The sequence below is a fragment of the Balaenoptera ricei genome, chromosome 5 (genome assembly GCF_028023285.1).
Source record: "Balaenoptera ricei isolate mBalRic1 chromosome 5, mBalRic1.hap2, whole genome shotgun sequence".
Lineage (NCBI taxonomy): Eukaryota > Metazoa > Chordata > Mammalia > Artiodactyla > Balaenopteridae > Balaenoptera > Balaenoptera ricei.
This window is the reverse complement of record NC_082643.1, coordinates 86,210,052-86,235,683: the sequence shown is the minus strand read 5'-3', so window position 1 is coordinate 86,235,683 and position 25,632 is coordinate 86,210,052. Positions and strand designations below refer to the sequence as shown.

At 32.9% G+C, this 25,632-nt stretch overlaps 1 protein-coding gene across 5 annotated transcripts in view; it reads left to right on the top strand.

The window, feature by feature from the left end:
- Positions 1–25,632, top strand: part of PCDH7 (protocadherin 7) — a 405,762-nt gene that overhangs the window by 181,866 nt on the left and 198,264 nt on the right. For 2 of the 5 annotated variants that reach the window (XM_059923220.1, XM_059923222.1), the window contains exon 2: positions 9,074–9,266. In XM_059923220.1, the coding sequence (XP_059779203.1) occupies positions 9,074–9,266 (193 nt within the window). Of the gene's footprint in view, positions 1–9,073; positions 9,291–25,632 lie in introns of those variants that run through there. The other 3 variants (XM_059923219.1, XM_059923221.1, XM_059923226.1) reach the window with 2 other exon arrangements.

The window sequence follows — 25,632 nt, the reverse complement described above, 5'->3', positions numbered from 1 at the left end:
TTTTCATCAAGGTAACTGACTGAAATGTTTGGTTGGTATACATATTTTTGTTCATGGTTCTCGTTTCATGAGTAAATGCACTTCAAGTTGCATTCATGTTTTCTAGACCGTACAATGTACTAAGGAATTTCTTAATGGGTGAGCAAAGACTACTTTAAAATCATGGATTTCAGCCATTTATTCACTTATTGAACAAACCTATCTTCTTATAGTTTCAAAGAATCAAGGAACTGGAAAGGATGTTAAATATCATTTGTTATAACTCCTTCCTTTTAAAGTTGAAGCTGAAACTGAAAGATTGATCTTTCCACCAGATTTTACTCTTAGTATCAGAGCAAGTACTTGACTCCAAGTCTCCTGATTCTCCAGTTCAGAGTTATTTGCAAAAAGGACAGTAAATATTAAAACAGGCTAACAAATGACAATTGAATCTAAACTATTTTCAAGGTACTGTTGAGGTATAATTGCTACACACTGTTTATGAGGACTTTACACACTGGTTGAAAAGTCCACAATAACTTGAAAAATGTTAATAAAATAGAAAAGTTGTATTTTTACATTTGATTTTTTACATTTCTATATGGTTGAAAAAATTTTAAAACATCATTTTATGAATTAGGAAAATTATATGAAATTCTAGTTCCTATTTCCATAAATAATGTATTATTGGAACATGACCATTCTTATTCATTTATGTATCTTCAATGACTGTTTTGCAGGACAACGTCAGAATGAGTAATTGTGGCAGAGACCTATGACCTACAAAGCCTAAAATATTTACTTTCTGGCCCTTCACAGAAAAAGTTTGCCAGATCCTCAACTAGGCTTAATGGAAACCAGCAAAAAGAGAAAAACTAGATCACACAATGTGTCCACAAAATAAAGGACCCACAGTTTTTGTTTTAGAGCACAATATCTTTTTTAGAAGTTTTCAGAAAAAAATGTTTGCCTATATTTACTAAGTTTTAGGCTTCGTCTCTTCTGTTTTCTGATATTTTTCATTAGAAAAAAAATAGGAGACAAGCTTGTATTTTTAGGCTAGAGTATTTCTTGCAGTAGTTTGAATATTAAATTCATTGTTTTTTTTTTTTTCATTTGCAAAATCAGAATATCAACATGACCTATGTGAAATGAATAGCTCCTATTTTAACCATCATTATTGTTCTTTTGCAATATTAAATTGTTCGTGATCTAGTGGTCTAAGAACTATAAAGTATAACCTGCATTCTTAGTTTCTGCAGGACAAATATACACAGTAATGTCAAATATGTAATTGCATGCAAGTCAAAAGAAATACAGTTATTTAACTTCTCCTTCCCCAAATGAGTGTTTTAATTAACCAATCCAGATGTCTCAGCATGTTTCTTTTTAATACCCTTTCATCTGCTATTGACGTGAAAGAAAGAAAGACAGTTTGAAGTATGGAACAACCTTAACGTGTTAGCAAAGGAAGATGCCCCCAAAAGTTAAAAGACCTCATTAAAGTTCGTTTGGAGATTCTGCCACACATATTCCAACTAATGCACTATGGAATCCTAGATATGTTTGTTCACTAGCCACTGACACTGGTTGAAAATGCTTGCAGATTAATCAGGTACCTGTTCATTTTCAAGGAAAGATCTCACTGTCTTAGATAGCTCCTCTTTAAAAGTAAAAAGCAAAAGCAGTGCTCCTTATAATTCAGCAATGTTCTGCTCCATGACTTGTTTCAGTGCTTTATGACTGACAAAGAGAGTCATTAGAAGTCTGTTTGATGGACATAACTAAGTGAATTGGAAAAAAATAAAAAAGCCTTTTCATCCCATTCAGAAATAATTGATGTGACTGAGACAGCTGTATGTGAGTTCCAGATAAGGAGACGATTTATGGAGAAACTATTGAAGCTAAAAAGGAAGGTGCAAATTTAAAGTTCCCCATAAAGTTGTCTGCAAGACACAGAGCAGCATTCAATAGGGAAAGAGATTTAACCTGAAGTTCTTTCCAGAGGCATCCTTAGAGTTCTATCCTCTTGCAAATGAAATCCTCATAAAAGTAGTTTCACTAGGTTGATGGACTCCAAGGGGAAACTTTCTACATTCTTAACCTGATGCTGTGTTTTCTCTTTTACTGTAAGCAATGTGTATAATAGGATATTCCTAAAGTTCAACTCTTTTCCTTTCCCTTTTCAAAAATTGGCCACTGCCCTATCAGAGAAAACAATCCATTATTATTGTGCAGGTTGTAACTTAGAAGATTTTGATAATGCAGATGGAAGGCCAATATTTTTAAGTGTGTCTGATTATGGGACTTAATATTTGCTTTTATGGTATGATGGTTACCTTTTAATCAATCTAACAATTAAGAATGGATAAAAATAAAATTTTCATTATTATCATATATTTGCAAATATGCATCTGGTCTTTATTGCTTTTTTTAGAGACTATAAATGAACTTTGTGACAAAGATTTTTTTTAAATAGGTAGCACCTGGAAATGTTAAACATATTTGACAATGATTGCATTCTGAAAACAGAATAACATATTACTGTTAATTTCAGAATGAATTTTCTTAAAGGTGTAGATTATAAATAGTATATGCTATTATATCAGTACTGTCAAAAAAGGAGGGCAGTTATAAGGTTCTCTAAAATTTTAAAAAATTAAAAATGAATCTGCAATACAAAAAACGAGGCAGTATTAGAATTCGACATCAACTTTCTAGATATTAAAAAAAAAAACTTTTTAGAAAATTGTTCCAGTCCTCTAATGAATTTGAAATGTATGGACTTAACTTTCTTTGAACTCTCTGAATAAGGCCAGGATGAGATCCGGCTTCTACTCCATATTTGAAGTGGGGATTGTGATCACTTTGTATGTGACCTCTAAACCAGCTAGACTGCCTAGATTTAGGTTTACTGTTTGGTAGTCCACATTATCAATTGCTGAGATGAAATTTTACAGAAAAGAAGAATGAATCAAATGCTCATCACCTTTTCCCTTCATGAATGCCTTACCCCTTGCAATACTGTCATTAGAACACAAGCATTGTTTCTGTCATCCAGACATGTTCTAAATCCCCTCCTCATCTACGCAGACTGTCTTTCTCTTGATCCCAAGTTTACCAATACACCATTTTAACTTATGTTCATGTTTCCCAAGTTTAAAAAAAAATCCAAAATATTAATAAGCAAATGCATTTATTGAATATGTTACATTGTATATCCCCACAGCACCCAACTTAATCCTTACTTGCTATGCTTGTCTTTTCAAGGCTATGAGGTTGATTTTACGTGGACATAATCATGGCAATCACATGTCCCTCACCTTGGGCTCATCAGAATTCTCAGGGAGGAGAGGAGGATAGGAAGACACGGCCATACTTATGGACTCCCACAGCATGAGGGAAAGAATAGAAGGGAGGAGACCTCTCCATTCACATCTGTATCCACTTCCCATGTGACCTCTAGATTTCTAGAACAGAAAGTGAATCAAATTATATAAAGAATGGATAAAGATTATATAAAGAATGGACTGGTTCCCAGTCTATAGTAGTTTAAAGCAACGTCAATTCTAATGCATTTTCGTCAGCTGGGGCCTGGCGTGAGGATGGAGGTACACCCCACACCCCAGGGATTGGATATTATCCAGAGTTACCTTTGAATATATGTGTGTCTTCAAGTGAAAGTCTCTAGTGTGTCATAATGGAAACAAAAGATAATTGATGAATGTCATTCTTAAATAATTGAATATAAAAATATTCATGCTCAATAAAAATGATTAGATTTGAATAGTTTTTGAAAAATGTGGGTGTTACTGTATGTACCTATTTCTTTTACAAATAACTTGCATGTAGAACAATAAAAACTTAGTGCATGAATTGGAGAATTAGGTTTGAAATTTCATATGAATGTTTAAAATTATATTTAGAAACTTTGTAAATTACTGGGCCCGCTCTATATTTTCTTAAAAAAGAAAAACAAAAACCTAAAACATAATGGTAGATAGCTCTAGTTATATAGCTGTGGCCTGAGGTATAATACCTTTTATAGTATATGTCTTTGAGCAAGCTTAAGGTTCTTCCGTATAAACTATCTCATTATTTCTCAGAGAATTTAAGTTAGTAAGGGGCAGGTATTATTTTCTGCATTTTACAGACCCTGAGCATAAGGCACAAGAACCAAGGTCAGCGAAGTTGTCTGAGGTCAATAGGGAATCTATAATGTTGCTTGGAATAAAATTTTTTTTCCTATTATTTCTAATATACAGTATTTTTTCTCATTAAACACATACACACGCACACATACACACACACAAATCATACATGCAATTCCTCAATGAGTTTTATTGTTTATCTTGCCTTTGTGATTTTATTTTTAATTTCATTTTTCTATCAATTCTAGTTAGTTTACTTCCAGTTTCTGATTTCTTTCATTCCCCGACAACGTTATGTTATTAGGCATATTTTTGCTTGCCCTTTTTGTGGCATCTTCAACTATTTACCCTAAAGCAAAACTTTTTCAATAGCAATGAAAAAAGACAAAAAAATAAAGATTTTACACAAATCTTTTTTCTCTTTTAACTGCTACCCCACATCTCTCTTATACCATATTTTAAAAATTAGTAGTCTGTCCCCACCTTCTCCATTTCTCCATATATTTACAAGTGGGTCTTTTACTTCTTCTGGCTTAATCTCCTAGAACTGTTCCCCAGAGTTCAGAAATTTTATAGCAAAAATGCCCTTCTAATGGATGAATCCAATGGACCTTTGGTAATCAGCATTCTTCTCAACATCTCTGATGGCTTTGATCACATAAGATTTTATTCTCTTTCCTGAAATTAACAGCTTCCTTGGCTTCTGAGTTTCAAAAGTGACCTGGTTTTCTTACTCACCCTATTTTTTATCCTTTGCTGCTGGTCCCAGATATGAAATCTATTATCAGCCTTCAAATATGTATTATCTATCAAAATCATTTTAGAGATCTCGATCCAGAAACCCCTCCTTTGCAATGCCTGCCCTAAATTCCTAAGCAGGTTTCATGGCATTTTGGGGGTACCTTTATTTTACTGGAAACTTAATCATATTATATTTTGTCTGTTTTTATATAAGATTTTGAGTTTCTTAAATGTGTGTAGAATTATTGTTGGAACATCCTTGAAACCCTGGGACATAATGGGACAAAACAAGTGTAGGTATAATGACTAGATCCAGTCAGCCACACAGGTTTGCTTTGTAGTGGCCTTGCTGGCCATTCTCTTTGCTGTTCCCTCATTCTTTCTTAGCATAATTCTCTGCCTTCAACATTTCTTCTTCCTTCTCTTTTGCAGGGAATTGTCAGATCATGTATTCAATCTCACCCCTTTAATTAGATCATTTATTTGCCTAATAAAATCTTTGATTTCCACTCCCTCTTGTTTATAATTCTCACACATGTCCCATGCACAATTTTTGGAACAATTTTCTTGGAGACTTCTTTCTTGCATTACTTACTCAATTTTCAAGCACATCTTCATAGTTTCAAAGAGCTGGGAAGCTGACACTCTTCCTCAAGCTCTTCCTCTTTTTCCTGTTTTGTATAGACCAGCTTGCCTTTGCAAGACATGAAGTCATTTATCATCCTAGACAGAAAAATAGAAAGCTCAGACACCTCAGGTCACTAAATATCTTCATATTATACTTTTGCATCCCAAGATGAAATCATGGTTCTATTGATTCTCCAGGGAAATTTTATGACACTTAGGGGAACAGCTGGCTTTCTGAAGCAGTTTAGTCTTTTTGACCAAATAGTCTTTTGACTGTAGGGTTTCTCCTTCCTCTCTGTGCCTCTTCATCACCTGGAGAGATTTTAGAAATGATTGATATCCAGTTCCACCCTGAATACTGATTCACTGGGTTTAAGTTGAGGCCAGATATTCGCATCGTGTTTTCTCAAAAGTACTCTGGATGATTCTGAGGCGCATCTAGGTTTAGGAATCACCACTTAAACCACTCTGCTTCAGCGTATCAGTCATTAACAAAGTGACAGTTACATATACAATGCAAACTCATTCTCTCTGTCACACAGTCAACACATTGCTTACATTTCTGGTTTAGTCAATATATCTGGACTATATAAATAATATGAATTTCTGTGTCATAACTTCTGCTATAAAACCTATCTTCTCAATAGACCCAAACCAATGATGAAGGATAGTGTGTAAATACTTGTCTGTCTCCCGAACTATCTGCCTGTCTATTTACCTATCTATCTAAATCTACACGTGTGAGTTATTACTGAAATTAAAGCTTAATTCTTGCATTAATGGGTTCTCTTTCAGAATTCAGAATTCTGTACTAATTTGGTTCACATTACCAACTTAAATAGTTTGCCACAAGATTTTATTTATTTAAATTTATCAAAATAGAGTTTAAGAGGTAGTAATGTAATGTTTATATTGTATGTAGAGCTCTAATGGGATATTTTAAAGTGTAGATAAAAATGATAGATGGAGTATTTTATGATCCATTGTGTGATATTCTTTATTTTAGATTTTTATTATGAATCATTTTCCACTCATTTAGATATTATTTTAGATGAAAAAGCTTTTTATAAAAAGGAAGTATTAATGGATCTAAGCATTTGCTAGTATATATATTGATCTTAGTATTTTAAAATTACAACATTTTCCTTCCATCGTTAAATGTAATATGTAACCTACAATAATTCATGGGGATCAATATATTCACAATTAAAATAGGGTACGGAATCAAGAAAATGCACAGATTCACAGTAGTTATTACATAATACATAATAGAAAAATAATTATTTTATTTTTGACATTTTTCATTGCAAACATAGACTATCACCTGTCTCTGCTATTCTATAATTACTTTTGGTAGAAGTAGCATTTAAGCACAGATTCTGAGATTTCCACCTTTGTTCAAACATCACCCTCTTTTCTATTTTTATATCAAGATGGAACATTATCTCTCATAATTTCTTATTTCTCTTTGTCAATTTATTAGCATAATTTATGTATTTCTGTATTCATTTCGAACTTTCTCCTTGCATTAGTGGACTGATTCTAAAGATTTGAGAATCATTAAGATAGAATTAAAAATAACATTTGACCCTCCTTTTTCTTTTTATATGTTTTTCTTAACCCACTGCTATGTCTTGAAGTGATAATATGTTTTCCTGACTCTTGGCATCCTTTCCTAAATTCAACATTGTCATTAACATATTATTGTTCGGTAGTATTTGCTGAGTATCTTCTGTGTGCCGAACAGTATAGTTTTAGGAGACTGTCACTGGTCTTACTTCTGAGGTGAGACCAAACATAAAACAATTCACAGAGAGTCTGCAGTCAGTTAGGAGTAATAAATGGGAAAAAAAGAAAATATGCACACATAAGATAAAGCATGGGAAATACATACTGATTTCTATGTTTATTAAGAAATAAGGTAAAATATCACAATCATACTACTGTAAAGCAATATGAAAATTATTAGTGAAATAAGGAAAATGTTTCTAGAGATTTAGTTGCCAGTAAATTTTGGCCCATGGTGTGCATGCTGTTTGTACTAGAAATACTTTGTAATTGTTTTAAAATCTGCAGTCCCAATTCAGTGAAACATTATAAAGAAGAGAATGTGCTTTAAATGTTTTCCCTTTGTAAGTTTGATTTTGAATTAAATTAAAAAGATTTTATAAAGACTGTACACTCCAAGTATGTACATGGAGGGAGAGGTACTGGGTTAGAAATACGAACAAAACAATATTCCTGGCCAATCTTCTATCTGAGACAAAATAAAAGGAAGATTTGTGGAACCATGTGTTTGTCTTTAGTAAAACAAATTTATAAATTTGGGGGAAATGTCACAATTCTTCTTAGCTTTCCCATTAATAACCTACCATATGTAGATAATCCTTAACATTTTAAAAATTCTTCTGGTCCCAGTTGTGATTAGTGATTTCTACCAATAGTATTCAAGTTCTAAAAGTACAAAAAAGGTTCTTTACCTTTCTCGCTATTCTGGCAACATAAGTTTTATACTTTATATTAGAAAGAACCAGTCTGAGTTATAGGTGCAAAAATCTGTACATTTATGCCACTTTCAAATCATACAAGAGCTTAATGAATACAACTATTGCCAAGAATAATCTCCAACAAATATTACAGAACCTTTTTATATTTTTTTTTCCCAAAATAGCCCTGACAATGTATGGCATTAATTTGTCCCCTTAATGAACCTAAAATGTTTTTGTTTTATTTTGTAGTTATGATAACCTTTAAATTCCGTATATATTAAGTATTCTATCCAGCCAACAGTAGTAACATAGTAAATTGTGATGTCCAATTGGGTAAAGATTTGCAGCACACTTTAAATACAACTTAAAGACTGTACATGATGTTACTTTTTTGAGCAAATTGTGAATAGTCATAGTAAAAGCACATACAATTAAAAATTTTGGTTTATTTTGAATTCCCTGGTTCAGGAATTTTTTGTCTATTATTTCAATACTACCCTACACTTTCAGGGTCAATAGGTAATATATTTAAGATGAATGAAGTAAGAAATATATTCCGATTTCCTAGCACTACATCTAAATTCCTGTTTATCAGCTGTGCCTTTAATAGTTTGTCAACTGCCAGAACACTCAGTTTTAAACCATTTGCCTTATGGAAAAAGTATTTAAAAATGAAATCTTCTTACAATGGATTAGCTCTATATTTATTGCTCTCCAAAATCACTGACCCTTGTTTTTATAAGGAGTCTATTTGTGGAAAACATATTTGAAGTGAAGACTACAGAATAGAAAAATGGTGAATATGTGGAAGTAACATATCAGATTTACATGTGTGTGTTAGTGACATTGATGTTTCTTATTTCTGTTTCAGAAAGGGAATTTTCAGTTTTTCCATAATAAAATCTAAGCTCTAGGTATTGTCTCAGAAAATACAGAGTTAACCAAATAGATTTCAACATGTTATGTTAACAGTTTTGTATTGAATTAGTTGTCAGTCGACCTTAATGTATGTAATTTATGTATTTTTTAAGTAAGATTATTTACAATCTTATACCTTAGTGACATTCAGAATCTTTTCTCTTACAGCCATTTCGTAGAGTGACGTTTTCTGTTGTGAGTCAGCCCCAGGACCCACATCAGGGGTCACTGCAGAGTTGCTATGACAGCGGGCTGGAGGAGTCAGAAACACCAAGCAGTAAGAGTTCATCAGGGCCAAGGCTGGGTGCCCTTCCACTCCCAGAGGACAACTATGAAAGGACCACGCCGGATGGCAGTGTTGGTGAGGCAGAGCATATGGAAAATGGTAGGGGCAAACACAACATCACACACATAATCACGCTAGTGAGCCGTAATAAGTAGACTTGCGAAGGTCAGTCTAAAACCAAAATAAAATAGCTGACACTAAACCTGGTTTATTTGAAATAATCAATATTTGCTAAAAGTACAGAAATGCCAAATAAAGGAACATAACTCTATAGATAAAATTCACCAAACTTGCACCATCACTTTAAAACAACCTGTCATAAATAAACACATTTACAAATAAATCAGAGTAGTACCTGTTATGGAAAAGACTAAACTAGTCCATAATACCTAAACAATAGCCGCTAAGAAAGGTCTTGTGTGATTGTTTTCTTCTATTCATTTTTGTCATGCAACTATTTCTTCAATTGCAATCATCCAGTCTTGGTAAAAGGAAATGACATCAAACACACCTTGCTGGATTCTTTCTTCTCATAGGTATTTAGAAAAATTTTTTCAAACCTCTCCCTTTCAAGTGATAACTGAAATGGAGTCAAAGAAGGAGAACAGTATTATCTTATTCTCCAAAATATATTGTATATGCTATTAGAACTCCCCTCTTATTTAATTATAAGGTTTTTCTCATTTTTGTGCAAGGGAAAGGGAGGAAAGAAGATTATATCACTCTATATTCTTATCCTGTTGTGAGATGGTTCTCATATTATCACAATTGGCCTTATGTACACTTTCCTTTAAGTTATAAAGTTAGATAGCAAGTAGTGCTTATGAAACTTTTCACATTTGTTTATGTTACCAAAGACACTTAGGTGATTTATATTTTGGATTTCAGGTTATAAGTAAATGCCTGAAGAATAAATTTGTGTCAAATAATGGAATGGTAAAGTTCTTGCTAACTTTATTATTTCATATATAAAAATAGATTTGGTTATATGCAGAGAAAGGAAGGGGAATCACACACATTTTTATTTCTAGTGAAACCTTGAAGTGAATTTTGTCTTTCACCACTCCATCCCCCAAGTGAAGCAAGACACTCTAAATTTTTGTTATATGCCAGTTTCTTTAGTGATGTTATGCAAATAGAACATATTAGAGCAGGAGAAAGTCTGATTTTTTTTTTTCTGGACATTTACCTATGAATATTAAAACCCAACGTTAGAGAATAATACATTGTAAATGACCTTAAGTGAAATTATTATTAAATTAAATCATGTTAAATAATTATTTTTCCACACTGTTATCTGGTTGAGCAGATATGATATTGAGCAGGGTCTGATGATTGACAACTTTCTTGATTAATTAGCCAGAGATTAAATGCATTTTGCCTTATGGCTATGAAGTCATGCTTACCTGTGTGTATGGCGGTGTGTGCTTATGTGGATGGGAGTTTGATATGGTTTTTAAGAATTCACATTTTTTTTAGTATTTTTTAAAATAAGTATAAAAATTTTGGTATGAATTGCAATGCAGATGAATGTATATTTAAGGCAAATAGGTTTAAAATGCTTTGCACGAAAGTAAAAATTAATTAAAAATACCGTAATAATGTTTTGTATATACACACACCACCCCCCAGGAAGGCAGGATTAATTTACTTTAAGGGCATTAGTATATCTGCATTACCTTTTGATGATATCATATAATTTTATTTGTGTTTTAAAAAGTACTTGTCTCACTATAAACAACATAAAGTACAATTAAATCTTTATTTTTTGGGTGTCAGCTATCATTGGCATTATAATCATGTTTTAATGTTATTTTCTGTTTTTTAAGTTTGAGGATTCAGTACCATTAACATAAGAAAAATAATAAACATAATTATATAAAACAAACACATAGCAGTTACTTTTTAGGAAACATACATGTCATGGAAAACATAACTGGTGAGCTTGTTGAGAGGCTAGAAAGTTTACTGAGAAACATTTCCCAAGGAAGACTTTTAGTTACTTTTTATAACCATGTTTTCAGTCTTGTCAACGGCCAAGGAACACAATAATGTAACTGATTTTTCCTGATTTTATGTGACTGACACTTGAAATTCAGTGTTTGTGTAACCATTTGTCATCTGCTAGCTGTGATTCATGTTAGCCCTGATCTATAGGTAATGACACAGGAGATGTGATTCACTTTGGGTGATCCAAATGTAGCAGTTGACATTTGAGTAAGAGTTTTGTTGGGTTCAGGTTTTCAGACTATTATCTAGCAGTAAAGTGCAACTGTATGCTTGAATTCTGGTAGTTTCATCGTCAATATTAATGGAGCATTCTGGTATAAATAGAACTGGAGTTGAAACCTGTCAAATATTCATTTGTCACATTTAATTGGAATCCAGGTAATCTGCAGTGTTTTGCTTGGTTAGGTTTTAATCAGGATTTGTATTGGATTTTCCATGAAAATACCATTTTGGATGCTGTCCTAGTTCCTAATTATTATTACTTCAAACATTTTTCTTGAGTTTTAACCTATGTGAAACAAAGCAGTTATAACTCAATTTTTTGGATTAACTTTCCTTGTAAAATTTAGAAGATAAATTCCAGTGCAATAATTTTATAATATTCCAATGTGATGAGGCAAACTGGGTATAAATTGGGACAGCTAATGATAAAAATAAATTGTCACAGATGCTGTAGTAAGGAAATAACCAAAATACAAGAAAATTTCATTACATAGGCAGTGAAATGCACTTACGTTTTACAAAAGCTTTTATTTCTGCCTTCTATACTTTAGCATAATAAAATTTTATTAAGAGCTTATGGGTTAATTCTCTTTATAACAAGTTTTACCCTATATTTCAACCCACATTAGTGCCAAATGATAAAAGAGGCTTTATTTTCTTATTAGCTTAGGTAAAAGAATACAGTGTAAGAATAAACATAATTTCTTGAAACTAGAATCTATTAATTAATGTGAGACCCACCATTCTGATCATTTCACATCTGGGGTACTTATATCCCATGGGTCTCTGGAAAGGAACAATGAAAATTATACATTAAAAATACTTTTTAAAAAACCCTCATGAATTATGCATTTATTAATTAAAAAAATCACTAACATTTTTTCTTTTCCTTTAATTAATATCAATAGTATGATTACTTCAAGTTGATCCTTTGATAAAATTGGGGAAATTGGTTATTTGTTATTTTATTAAAATACATTTAATGGGATTACATATTTTAAAATATGGAGTACATGGTGGGAAGTTAAGTAATGATAAAATACTTTATCATTAATGATATTTTAATGATAAAATAAATTAATAATTTAAGTGAAAACCAAATATTAGGCTTAAAAGCACCACCACATTAAGGGTAACCATTGACTATGCAAGAGCTTGCCCTTGTCTTAACTATGCATCAGGCTTCAGAGTCTGTCTTGGAATGGTGTTTATGAGTTTCTTTATGTCTATTGTAAGTTTTTATTTTGACCCCTGCCTTCATGCCATGGTCTCCTTATTCTTCCAGAAGTCCCCCTGAATCATATTTGCAGAGCTAGTTTGTTTTACTATGTATCACTTGATCATATAATATGTTTAACAACTCAAATATGGAAAACAGCCCACTTGACCTCTAATCCCAATTTTCGTTTAGGTTTGGGTAGGTCACTTACTCCTTTTGGGTCTGTTTCTATCATCTATAAGGCAATTAACTAAATTAACACGAAAACCATATGCAGATCCAATAAGCTGTGATTCTTTTCTTACATCCAATTTTTCTTACAAAGTTTATTCTCCTTAATAGAAAGAGAACTTTGGGTCTCTTAATGAGATGGTGAGTGAATTTGATAATATCCAGTAATATGGGCAAAGCAGAAGTAATTCTAGGGCCTTCTTCACAACTTATATAACACATGTGCATTCTAATAGTAGATAATGAATGTATTACATAAATCAAAGAAATGAATTGGGTCAAAGGGTGTGATTTCTGGCCAGGTATGTGGAAAAGTTTGTCCAACAGCAGGTCAGTATGGGAGACAGTTTTGGAGTCTCCCCAAATTACACTGTGCAAGAGAGGCATTTTTAGGTCTGATCTGGTTTTGGGTACAGTGCCCTCAAAACCATTAATTATGACTAAGTTATCTCACAATTGAATAAGCACATTTCCTTTCTTACCTCACAGCGTAAACTTTGGTCAGAGTTAAGAGTGAACAAAAGGTACAAAACAGTATGTATTTTTCCTCTGGGTAAACTTACAAATAGTATAACATAGAAATAAATTAAAATAAGAAAATAGCAGTTGATCCATAAGGCAGGTTTTTAAAAAGTTAAATGGTCAGAAATTTGGCCATTCTAACTGACTAATTAATTTTATGCTTTTGATTTTCTCAGACATTTAAAAGATAATTTTGATTTTTATATGCTAATATTTTTGAATTTCACACTTCCAAACTTTCTTACTTCTTCAGACCTATGTAAACTAGGCTTAACTGTTTTATTCATTCCCCTCACTACACATGCTTTAGTGTTTACAGCACATTGTTCTTGAGGGTTGAAACATGGTGCATTCCGCTGGGAAGTCTTTTCGTATCTGCCATGGACTTTCACATTGCTTTCAGAAGTAAATAACAGTACATTTGAAATATCATTTGGAAATGAAACATCATGTTTATATGACCAAGGGTAATTAGAATAGACACTAAACTCATATCCTTGTGTGGGATAAAGGACTCTCTACTTTCTGCTTTTCTTTCACATACCCAATTTTCAGTAGTCATCTCTAAGGTACTATTCTCTGGTTATCGCTGGTTTGTGCTGTCTTCATTTAGATTGAATTAACAACACTGTCTCTTCCAGCTTTCCAAAGATGCTCATATACTTGTTAATGGCATACTCATAATACCCCAAAACAAATTCCCTGCAAATTTTTGTCTGTAGGAAGAGACATATACCTTGGAAAGATTCATTTTCATGGTTCTGCATTTCACTGTGTCTAGTTACCAGTGTCTGACTGCATTTTTTTACTTTTCTAGCCATCTGTAAAATGGCTCTGTACCTCCCAAGTATCCCCAAGTCCACACCCCCCCACCCCCACTTCTGGAGAGCCTTATTTACTCCTACTTCTTCATAGTGATTATGGATAGTGATAATAGAGATTATCTCTAAGCAGAGTCTCAACTAATCAAGATGTGTGCTACAGCAGTTTTCCAGCTTTCCAGTAAAATGAGCAGCACAATCTAAAAGAATCTAAAGAAGACATTGTCCTGTGGAAGAAGAGGTAATATAGTAGACAGAATGTACTGGCTTAAGAAACAGGCTTGAAATCTACGGACATCAGGTTAAATCCTGATTTCTCCTCTTACTAACAGTGTAATTTTCTGACTTCTCTTAGCCCCACTTAATAATAAATCATAGGATTGTGGAAGACACTAAGTGAGATAATAGCACGTAATAATTTATAAATAAATAGTAAAAGAGTAGCAATAATTTTACTATATTAGTTGATGATAAAATTATTTACTACTATTATTTAAATAGTAATAACAAAATAATTGTGATTATTATTAACTTTAGGTAGATTTGACATGACACAATGGCATAATCATGAAAACATCATAAAATGTTTAGTTTCACAAAGATAGCATTCTAAAATGACTGGTAAGAATGATATTCTCACCTTGAATACTTCCCAGTCAATTTCTCATTTTTGTGGAGTACCAAGGGGTGACACCCAGTGACATTTAAACATATCAGGGAGCTAAAAGAGGGGAAAGAAAGATTCTATCCTGAGGTATCAAATCAACCCAACTCTTCGTGTGCTCTGTCATTTAAGGTGAGGCGAAGTCGTTATCTCCGTGTATTCTCTTCTCTCTTTTTTAATGTTTTTACATTTTATACCCAGTTTTCCAGTTGAATGCATTATTCTTCAGGTGTATATTTCCCTTTGAACTGCCGCAAAGTATTCACACTGACAGAGAAAACGAGATGAAAAAAGTATCCTATTAGTATGCTTACCGAACTCTCAGCCCTTTCTTTTTAATCTCAGTATTAATAATTAACATTGATAAAATGTGTGGCCATATTATCCTTTTTATTCTAATTTAGTCCTTTAAAACTAGATCACTCTGCTGAACCCGTATGACATTTGAGGAGGGAATGAGCTCTCATCAAATCTCAAAGTGACTTTGGAGGTCAGTTAGGGGGTTTGTTGCCTCCAGACTCTCAAAGCATTTGCTTATCTGGATTTCAGCACACTTATTAGATAATGAATTCTATGTTAAGTTCCTTATTTAGTCAAGTTATTATCCCCATACTTGCATTCTTCTTTGCTTATACATTGTATATACTTTTGTTCTTCCTCTGATTTTGTTCTAAAGTTATATATAAGAAACTTGATGTTGCTGAAATATGATAACACTCAAGCATCTTCTGTGTGATTTAAGGAACTCTGGAACTAACTTAAAGTGTAGTTAGCACTCAACCTCAGAGGTTAGACCACTTATTGAGAAACTGTTTCATCTCAGTATTCCTCTTTTAGGTTAAAACACTCACTGTTGTTACTTTTCCTATTGCAGGTATTTTTTTTTTTTGTAAGAAAAGCATTCTCTTAAGTAAAGCAAAACAGAGTAATATCCTCCCTGTCCGTTGTTTAATGGGGTAATTATATAGTGACAAAGCTGTGGTTATTCATTTTGATTCAGCAAACATGTATGGAAAATAAAACTTGGCCAAGGCTTTCTGAGGAAGTAGAAGTGAATGCGAAAGAGTATCTGCCTTCATGGTGGAAGTCCTTAGGTTAGGAAGATACAACCTTGATTTCAGTATCTTCACTATAATATGAAAAGGAGAAAGCTCGTCAGAGAAGTTCAGAGTGGTATGAAGCACAGAGAATGGAGAGGAAGATTATTCAGATGAAACAATTATAAAGGCACTTGCTGAAATCTTTCCATTTTATAAATAATAGCTTGGGCTGGAAGAAGGCCTTGAAATGTTATCTGCATCATAGCCTCTCTTTTTACCTCCCCATCTTCTACATGATTTAAAAATAAGTCCTGTATTGGCCTGGAAGCTTCATGTCAAGCTAAATGAAGTTAAATTATTTGTTTGTTTTAGTTTTCTAATCAAGTTATTGCTTTTGTTTTTCTTGGTGCTAAACATAATTAGTTCCAAAACTCCAGAATTTATCATTGATAAAATTGTCAGCACATGGTAAATCCAGGTCTCATCTACAGAACAGATTATTTTTTTGTCTCTTTTCTTTCCCTGCTCATAAATATGGACAATTACTAAAAATACATGTGCTTTAAATAAGGCTTTTCAAACTTAATAAGAGCCTGTAAATAATTTTTTTTAAGTTCTTGGGATTTCTTTTCAGAAGACAAATTGTATTACTCAAATCAGATGATTAGATTGGGGTAGATTGGATTAGATTAGATTTATTTTTTGAAAAACCAATTCATTCCTTCTGTTGTGGTTGCAAATTGTTTTTGTAATTGTTATCTCGAGATTCGAGTTAAATATTTGGGTATTTGTCTTTATGTCACATTCCCTTTCTATCTGAAATATAGACAACAGATTGCCTTATTTTTAAATCTTGTTTCTGATAAATTTTACTTAATTTATGCAGGTGTATATTTTTTTGACATCAGTCTCATCTTGTATGCCTTCTCATTACTGTACAGAAAGTGTAAGTTTATTACAAAATGAAAAAATATTTGAAACACATGCAAATTTAAATGCCTCCTTTAAAACAGATTTTCAGCTGCTAAAATGTGATAGTCACAAAGGAAACTAAGTTTTGATACTGTATATTTAAAAGAAATCTGCAATGAGTGCTATAAAATATTGTGGTAATAAAAAGATAGAACAGCATCCTATTGTTTAAAAATAATCTACTCATTCATTTCTATTGCAAAATGTATCTTCTGTGATTTTATTTTTGCTCTGAAATGCTTAGCATTTCCAACGATGAGGTCATTGGGGGACCCACATATGATCTGAGAGTGGTGTGCTACTCTGAGGTTGCATTCCTGCGAACCATAGTTCCCTATACTGAATTGTGCACATTGTTTCTTTTCAGAATGAGGTTGCATTTCACCAACCCAGCATTTGTAGGAAAAGGTCATCATGACCATAGATGAAATTTTATACAATGAACAGGGAATTTGGAGTATTATGAGAATTCATGAAGTTCAATAACCATTTGTTGAGCATTTACTCTATGCAAATTCCCACGAAGGATCCAAAGGTGAATGAGACATTCTCTCTGCCTTCTAAGTGTTAGATATTGTGATGGAGAATGACATGTACAGAATTAGGTGTTTAAAAGTAAAGGCATGAGAGGCTCTAGGTTTAGAGACTAAAGGTTACCAGAACCAGAATAGGATATGAGTTGGGCATGTGAAAAACCGTAGCCAAACTTTGAAGGATGGGTGACTAAGATTTGATAAGCAGAAAAAAGGGTAAGGTTATGGAGAATAGTGAGTGATACCAAGGATACCAATGGTGGGGAGACAGAGGTGCTATTTGCCAACTTGGGAAAAATGAAAGGAATAGCATCTTTCCAGGAGAACGAACCTGATTAAGACATGTCAGATTTAGGGTACCTTTGAAAAATTCAGGTGATATCTAGCAGGCTATTAAAATGTACATTAGAAACTTGGGAGTAGAAATAAATAGCAGAAATACAGCGTTAGGAGTCATTGGCAGCCTGATGATTATGAAACTTGGAGAATAGATGTGACCATCAATTAAACATATGACACTAGAGAAGAGAGAGATTGTACCCAACACAGAATCTGAAAAAAATACTGAAATATAAGAGAATAATGAAATAAGCTTCAGAGAAGGATATTTTAAAATAAAAAAGCGAAACCAAACAAAGCGTGGCAGGCTAAGGGGAAATTTAGAATTAGAGTTATACATAGATGTTCAAAAAAATTGTTGAATTTAGTTGTATGGACTAGGAACCCTGTGTTGCCAATAGAGATTCAACAGAAGTGAGACAATTGAGAAAGACAATTGAGAAAGCAGAAGACCAGGAGATGTAGTGTAAGAACACACTTGAAATTTTTTCCCAAGGTCAGCAAGCCCATTATAATGTCATTGTCAGAGGCAGGGGCATGGTTGCACCCCTTGACATCAATCTTAATAAATTTCTAACCAACTTATACTTTATGTTATGTTCAGGATTTTTTGTCGCTCTTTCTACAAAATTTTCTGAAAGTACAACAGAGTCTGAAATTTCTGTATAATAGCTTTTGCTATCTTTCCTTGAGATATAATAATTACTCTTTTAAGTGAGTTTTGGCCTCTCATGTAACTTCTATGTTTTATTTTATACTAGGTCATCATTCGTCCATCTCACTGGCTTGGAATTAAAATAGTATCTGACTAATTGCATTTTTGGTGAGATCCAGTAATTGACATCAAACATTTTTAGTTATCATCAAACATTTTTATTTTGTGATTATAAGATTCCTGACACTGTAATAGTGCTATCAATTGTTAGTAATATTATGCAAATAGATATGCTTCAAAACAGAAAACAATGAAATAGAATTTGCAGGATAAATAAATTCAAATTGTAAAGGACTATCCAGTTCCAGTCACAGAAATGCAAGGTCAAAGATGCTTAGCACAGCTAGTGCACCATGCAAGGGAAGAATTGCCTCCAAATGTGTTATGTGCGGAGACTTACTAATGATGATTTGCCAGGCAGATGCCACTTTTGATGTTGTTTTTATCTAAGAAAGGACAACTATCAATGTCACATAAATGTATTCTCCTTTCTCTGTATTCATTGTTGCTGAGTGGGAATTATAAGTAGGGACTACATTGATAAAACTAGTCTTCCAGCCCAAGATAATCTAAATAATTGCTACATAATAATTTCCAAACAAAACTTCAGCTCCTATTTAATCATGCATATGTTTATTTGGTTCATCAAAAACCTCTAGAAATGTACATCCTTTCCGGTTACTGAGTGGCCTCTAGGCACTACCTGCAAATTTTTTTCTAGATCCAAATATCAGTTTCATCAGTGTGCAGAACTGTACAGAACCAAAACAAATTCTAAACATTATTATAAGACCTTGGTGTTAAACTGGAATATTAGTTTATTAAATTTTGAACAGGAGAATATCCCATTCAAGAAATAGGAAAGTCCCTGCTTCTTCTCCAAGGCAATATTCTTTATCTCTAAGGAGACCCAAGGAAAATCAGTGTACCTCTTAAAAGATTGCCTGGCGAGGATGAAATCAGAAGAGGAACTCTTCATCCAGACCCAGTGAGGCGGATAAGGTCTGCTGTAACATGTCTACCATTGACCGAGATCCTCTCCTGAAAACAGATTGCTTTGGCGCCCTAGATTCAGGGACTCTTTTAGTACTAGGCAGCAGCTGCAATTCTGTGTCTCTAACTCATGTTTGCTGTTTTTGTTGTTTGTTTGTTTTCTCTTCTCTTTAAGGTTATCTCTTAAGGAAAAATTTTTTTTTAAATATGTAAATGATTTTCTTAATATCAGCTTTAGGCATGATTTAATGGCCAGACTTTGTTTCCCTCCTTGCTTCTGGTCCATTCTGTAAGTTGTCTCTGCATTATCTAAACATTCAATTAATTACCCATCAATTTCATTGTTTACTGGGTTACTCTTAATTAATACCTGACTCTCAAAATACTGTGTCAGTCAGAAACATCTAGACTGATATGTAATTTTCAAAATCATTATTTATATAGTCATAATTTCTCAGATAATTTTCACCTAAAATAAACTCATTTTTCAATTATACAAGTATTTGAGAAAATTGAATTTAGGGCCCAGTCTTTATTCTTTCCCTTCACTTTGGTTGAGGCAATGTTAATCATACATCATCTTTAAACAGGTGATTGGAAAGCAACATGTGCACACAGAACCATATTTTATCAGAGTTTTGGTGGTTTTTTTTTCCCCTTAAGCTTACTGCCCTTTATTTAGTGTGATCAATTGTATTCAGCCTTTACTAGTTCTTTGAGAATTCAATTTTAAGAGGCACTTTTAGTTTCCTGGACAACATTGGTTCATCTCTTTTTCCCAGAATTAATGAAGATCTAAAATCTAATTCTTGCCTATTTCAGCCCCAGACGGTTTTTATCCTCTTTTGTGAAATCAAACCCACATGCTTTTCCTTTGCAGCCTATGTCTGAGTATTATCTATGTCCCCAGAATGAAGTAGCTATTAAATTAGTTCTATCAATTGTCCATGGGTTTAGAGGTCCCCATGTGTGTTTTTCTTAAGTAACCACATTTTATTTCAGGGCACAAAGTACAAGACTTCTGACTTGATTACTTAGCCTCTGGTCTTTATGTTTTAGTTTTGAAAATAGCAGGGAAAATGCATTACTCTTCTTTACCCTAATGAAAAGTTCTGAGCTCCTCTGACAGTCATTTCATTTCTGAAGGAGGATTAAAGGAACGTTCCACAGATTGACTCTGAGATTTTATATTTTTTCTTCATTTTATCCTTCTAATAATCTTGCTCCTTTGCCTCTCCCAACCTCACCATCCCATGCACATTTTCTCCCTTTATCTAGGTCATTTTAAGGATCAAGTAATTCATTTTCTCTACCAAAAGTCATTATGTTTGAGTCATTTCAGACTATCAAGTTTCTATACTCTTTTGGGGATACTTTTTGGAATAGTCTGTTCTATAAGTTTTCAATTTTAAAAAGTCCTTCTTAAACCTAACTTAATTCTGCTGTGTTGTGGTATATAATACAATATGTACATTTGCAAGGAATTGATACCAGAAGTTTGGGTCCTAGTTCAACCTCCATCACATTTTCGAGAAGGGAACCTAGATCAGTTCACATAATATCTCACTTCCTTATAAAATGAAGACAATAATTATAATAATTATTGCCCTATCTTTCTTAAAGAGTTATCGTGCAGTTATACATGAACATATTTTTTAGATAGTTAGCATTTAATAAAATTCTATCAGATAACTACTTTACTATGCAAATTGTTTTAAAGATACCTTAAAATTTTTTTATGGTTCTGTAGTTCTTTTTTTTTTTCAGATTAAATCAGATCCATGATATTTATGATATTTTAAATGCATAATTGTTTTCTTGCTTACAAAAGTGTTCACTGGCCTCACATATATTTTGCCATTAAAGTAAGTTGTTTCCTGGCCCCTTTTGAATTCCTTATCGGTTTCCAAGGCTAAGAACACATGGCTCTCTACCCACTGTGAACAAGTGCCAGTGTTTATAGAAAATATAATAAAAGTCATAGACAGAGAAAACATATTAATAGTTTCACATTTATTTTCTGCAGCTAAATGGCTTCTGTCTTTAAGAGACCTGCATATATTTTCCTGGATTTATTGTTAAGGAGTAGTAAATGACAAAAAACAGTAACTCACAGAGATATTCATCAAATAATTATTAAAGATCATTCAGTGCCCAGTAGCCAAGTGGTTCCTAAAAGACTGAGATTACGGCCAACTCTCAAAAATTCATGGCAGTAAGAAAAGCCTTGTAAAGATGACTGCCAATCACAGAGTGTGGATAGACTCCACCAATTAGGCACCAATTCATAACACTTATTCGCATCTCCTCTTAAACTACTAATTAAGCCTAATACATTTATAAATGTAGAAATCAACTTTTATCAGTTATAGGAGATAATTTTCAGATCACAGTATGAAACACCCCAGTTACAATACAATTCAAATATAAAGGGCTGAAGGGAATTTAAAGGAACCAAGTCATCACGAAGTATCTCTAATGTCAGAGACAAGTGAATTATAGATTCATTCATGCCCTCTTACACTTGCACACACAAAGAGTGAAGCACCAGAAAAGAGAAACGTAACATAAAGAGGACAATCTATCTATCAAAAAAGTCTTACTAGAATGATGAAATAGTATCTTTATTAAGTATCTAAAAATAAATGATAAATGGGTAAGGAAAAATTGAAATAATAAATGAATATTTTACAGTATATTAGTGATAACCTGAGAGTTCTACATATTCATTTGCTTCATAGAATCACTCTGAGGAAGGTAATATTATCTGCATTTTATAAACGATGTAACTGGGAAGAAGAGAAGTAAAATTATGGTTAATACTTGATAATACTAGGTGCTCAACTTAGTAACTGTTATTATTTATTATTCTTGCTTTGTTGCTATCAGCTCCAAAGAGCTATGTTTATGTTACTACATTCAAAGTTCAGGAAAACCTATGATAGCCATTATAATTATTTCTATTTTAAAAATATCTTTAAGTAGGAAAAATTTAGTTTTCATTTTATATATAACAGAAGCATTAATGTATTATGCAGTTTTGAGCAAATCACTGATCTCGTTGTCTCATTATCTGAGGCAACCAGTAATCCATTCCCTTTTTCAGGGATATTAAGGGAATTCCCCTTTTTATTTGCATGTGTTATAAAACACAATGCATTTTTGTAATTTTGTGTAAGGCAGTTATTTTGTGTCATCATCAAGAAATACTCTACATTGTGGGCTGACATAAATGTTGATACCTGGGATCATAAGTGAAATAGTTGTGTTCATATCACAACAATTAAGAACATGCTAATTATTTTTTCCCTTCAGAATACTAAGATAATAGACTCAATATAATGAGCTGCTTAAAGAAATACCGTATGCCCAAAATAGGGTAAGAATTAATACCAGGTGCTTTATTCACTGATTAAACTATACAGTTTTATTCCTTATGCCTATATTTCATTGGTAGTTCATTCTACACACACACACACACACACACACACACACACACACACACCCCTTCATTGCATCCTTCTGCCAAGGTAGGGAAGGTGCTTCACTGAAAAGGATAATGCATGTGTATGAGAAAATACAGCACTAAGAGCCTGCTTCTGGAGTTGGTCCCATGACTCCCAAAGATTGTGGAAACAGAGCAATTAACTTTAATTATGCAAACCGTTCAGTAAAGCATGTATTAAAAGGATACTTAAAGTTTATTTATTACTTTTAATGTCTCAATAATGTTGAAAATTTCAAAATAAGCAAAAAAAACAAGAAAATTTATACTCTTAGAGATTTTTCTTTCAAATGTTCCCCTTTGTAGGATAAATATAGCGAAAACACTTATTTACCCATATCACTGCTTTCAGAACTACTAGACTGTGTTAAATAATAGAATTTTTATAGTATATGATTGAATTAGAAAATATCTTAGCTATTTTAGGACTGGGGCACACATATTTTTAACTGCAACATAAGCCCCATGCCTCTCTGGGGAATATTTATTTTAATTATGCCTATCAGCTGATATAAATTATTGAATTTGCTCAAACTTGCTTAAGAAAAAGAAGCTTCCTTAGATACAGTAACAAATTAAAATAAATTGAAAAGTAATTTCAAAACCACTGGCATAAACAAATAAAAGCGCGTATATATCATCTGCACAAAAGATTTTCCAACTCCTTTATTCTCAAGTATTATATCTTATTAAATTTTTTAGTAGTCAGGAGAAGATATGCCTTACAAATATAGATTGATAACTCAACCGGTGCTAACAGTTAAGCTATTGTAATTTGGTTTTCATACTGAAATAAGAATATTGCTTTTTTATTTGGCATGGAATCATTTCATGTATTTAGGAACATGCAGAAAAGATAGTGCATATTTCAGTGTGGGATTAAGTGAAAATATCTGTTTTCACTGAGAAGCTGGCATATTTAGTTTGCTAATAATTGACCTAGTTGTCAAGCAACCAAAAGCTCCCATCTGCCCCTGCTGCTCATTTGTATCTATTGTATATATTTTAGCTTCAGTGCTAAGGCCTTCATTTCCTTCCATAGGAAGAAGGTAGGGCATTTCTGAAGTGCTTAAGGCAGTTCTCTTGCCTCAATAGGGGAGAAAAAAACAGAAAACATAATATAACTACATGGAGAGATGCCTACCTCTGAGCTCTTTTCATTTTAACAGCTTGAGAAATATTGGTACACGTTATTGCTCAGACACACATTTTTTCTAAACAAAGGTTACTGCCATCGATTCCAAAGAGAAAAAGGATCCATTATAATATTTTTTGCACTTCATTTAGCTAGCGTCCTTATTGATTGGACTTCACGAACTATCTACTTGTACCTGATGTGCCTTCCTAGACAATATTGAGGACAAATATTTTATTTGATGGCAAAACATGTGGAGAATTTGACTTATCAGTTGCTGTATATTTTGGATACTTATTCTGAAATTTATGAGCAAATTTTAAGAAGACTCAGTATTGCTCACCTGGGAAACACACACGCATGCATGCACACATGCATGACACACCATCCTGGATGGGCTGGGCTGAGAAGGCGAAAGCACTTCTTGGAAATAATTTGAGTAATAAACTATGCCTCCAGAAAGACTTTATTTTGGAAATGTTCCATTAAATTAAAGTCAATAGTTTCATCATTTGCAGATTTGACAGCCTCCTACCATATTGAGACTTTTATTGTAAAAATAAGTAATACTCCTATATTAAAGTAAGTTTATTAAATTGCAAATAGAAAATGTGTAGAGCATGTGCCTTTAAAATTTGGGTTGATTTTTCTCATTATGTAAAATGCCAACTTGGATTTCAATATAATCCCTTCAGTAAAAAACTAACAAAAGAACTATAAGGTTAATTTAAGGCTGTAGTTTTCTAATGCCTTCTACTGCTTCCCCCCCACTTCTCAAGAATAAGATGTATACTTACATTTTCACAATATATACTTAGGGGCTGTGCTGATTAAGTTAAAATAGCTGTATGTTTAGTTAGAGTATTTTAAAATATTGTTTCAAGGTAATTTCACTGGATCATTCAAATATTTCATCATTTCAAAATATCTTTTACCCCTAAAAGTCTGGTTTTCCTTACAAGGGATTTTGTTTTATAATATAAGCCTAAAAATCCTTTGGGAGCATTTACGCCTGACTCTGATAATGCATAACAGGTCTCAGCAAGAAACTGTGCCCAGAGACTGATACTGACAGAGTTGGCATTTCAAGTTTCTGTTGAAAATGTATGATAATCCGATGTAAATGTACCAGCTATTTATAATAACAATTTCAGTATTGCGGTATATTAGGCTTTTCAAGCTATTTCTCTCTTCACTGGAACCCAGCCATAACTGTGTCCTTGGCTTCTGCAATGCTTGTTATAATAAAGTCCTTCTGATAATACTCGTAATAAACCTTCATGGAAGCAATCCAAGATAGACCCTACTGATAACTGAATTCTTTTTAATAGTGAATTGTATTCTTGTGAGACTCCAGCATAGTTATTTTCCTTTAGAGTTAAGGGTTTTATGTTGAAATAGTATTTATTTATTTATTTATATCATTGAACAGTCTCACTGCTATGACTAAGAAAATTGCTCCATAAAATACTTGGTAATGTAAATGTGAGAATGAAAGTTATATATCTGATGATTTATTA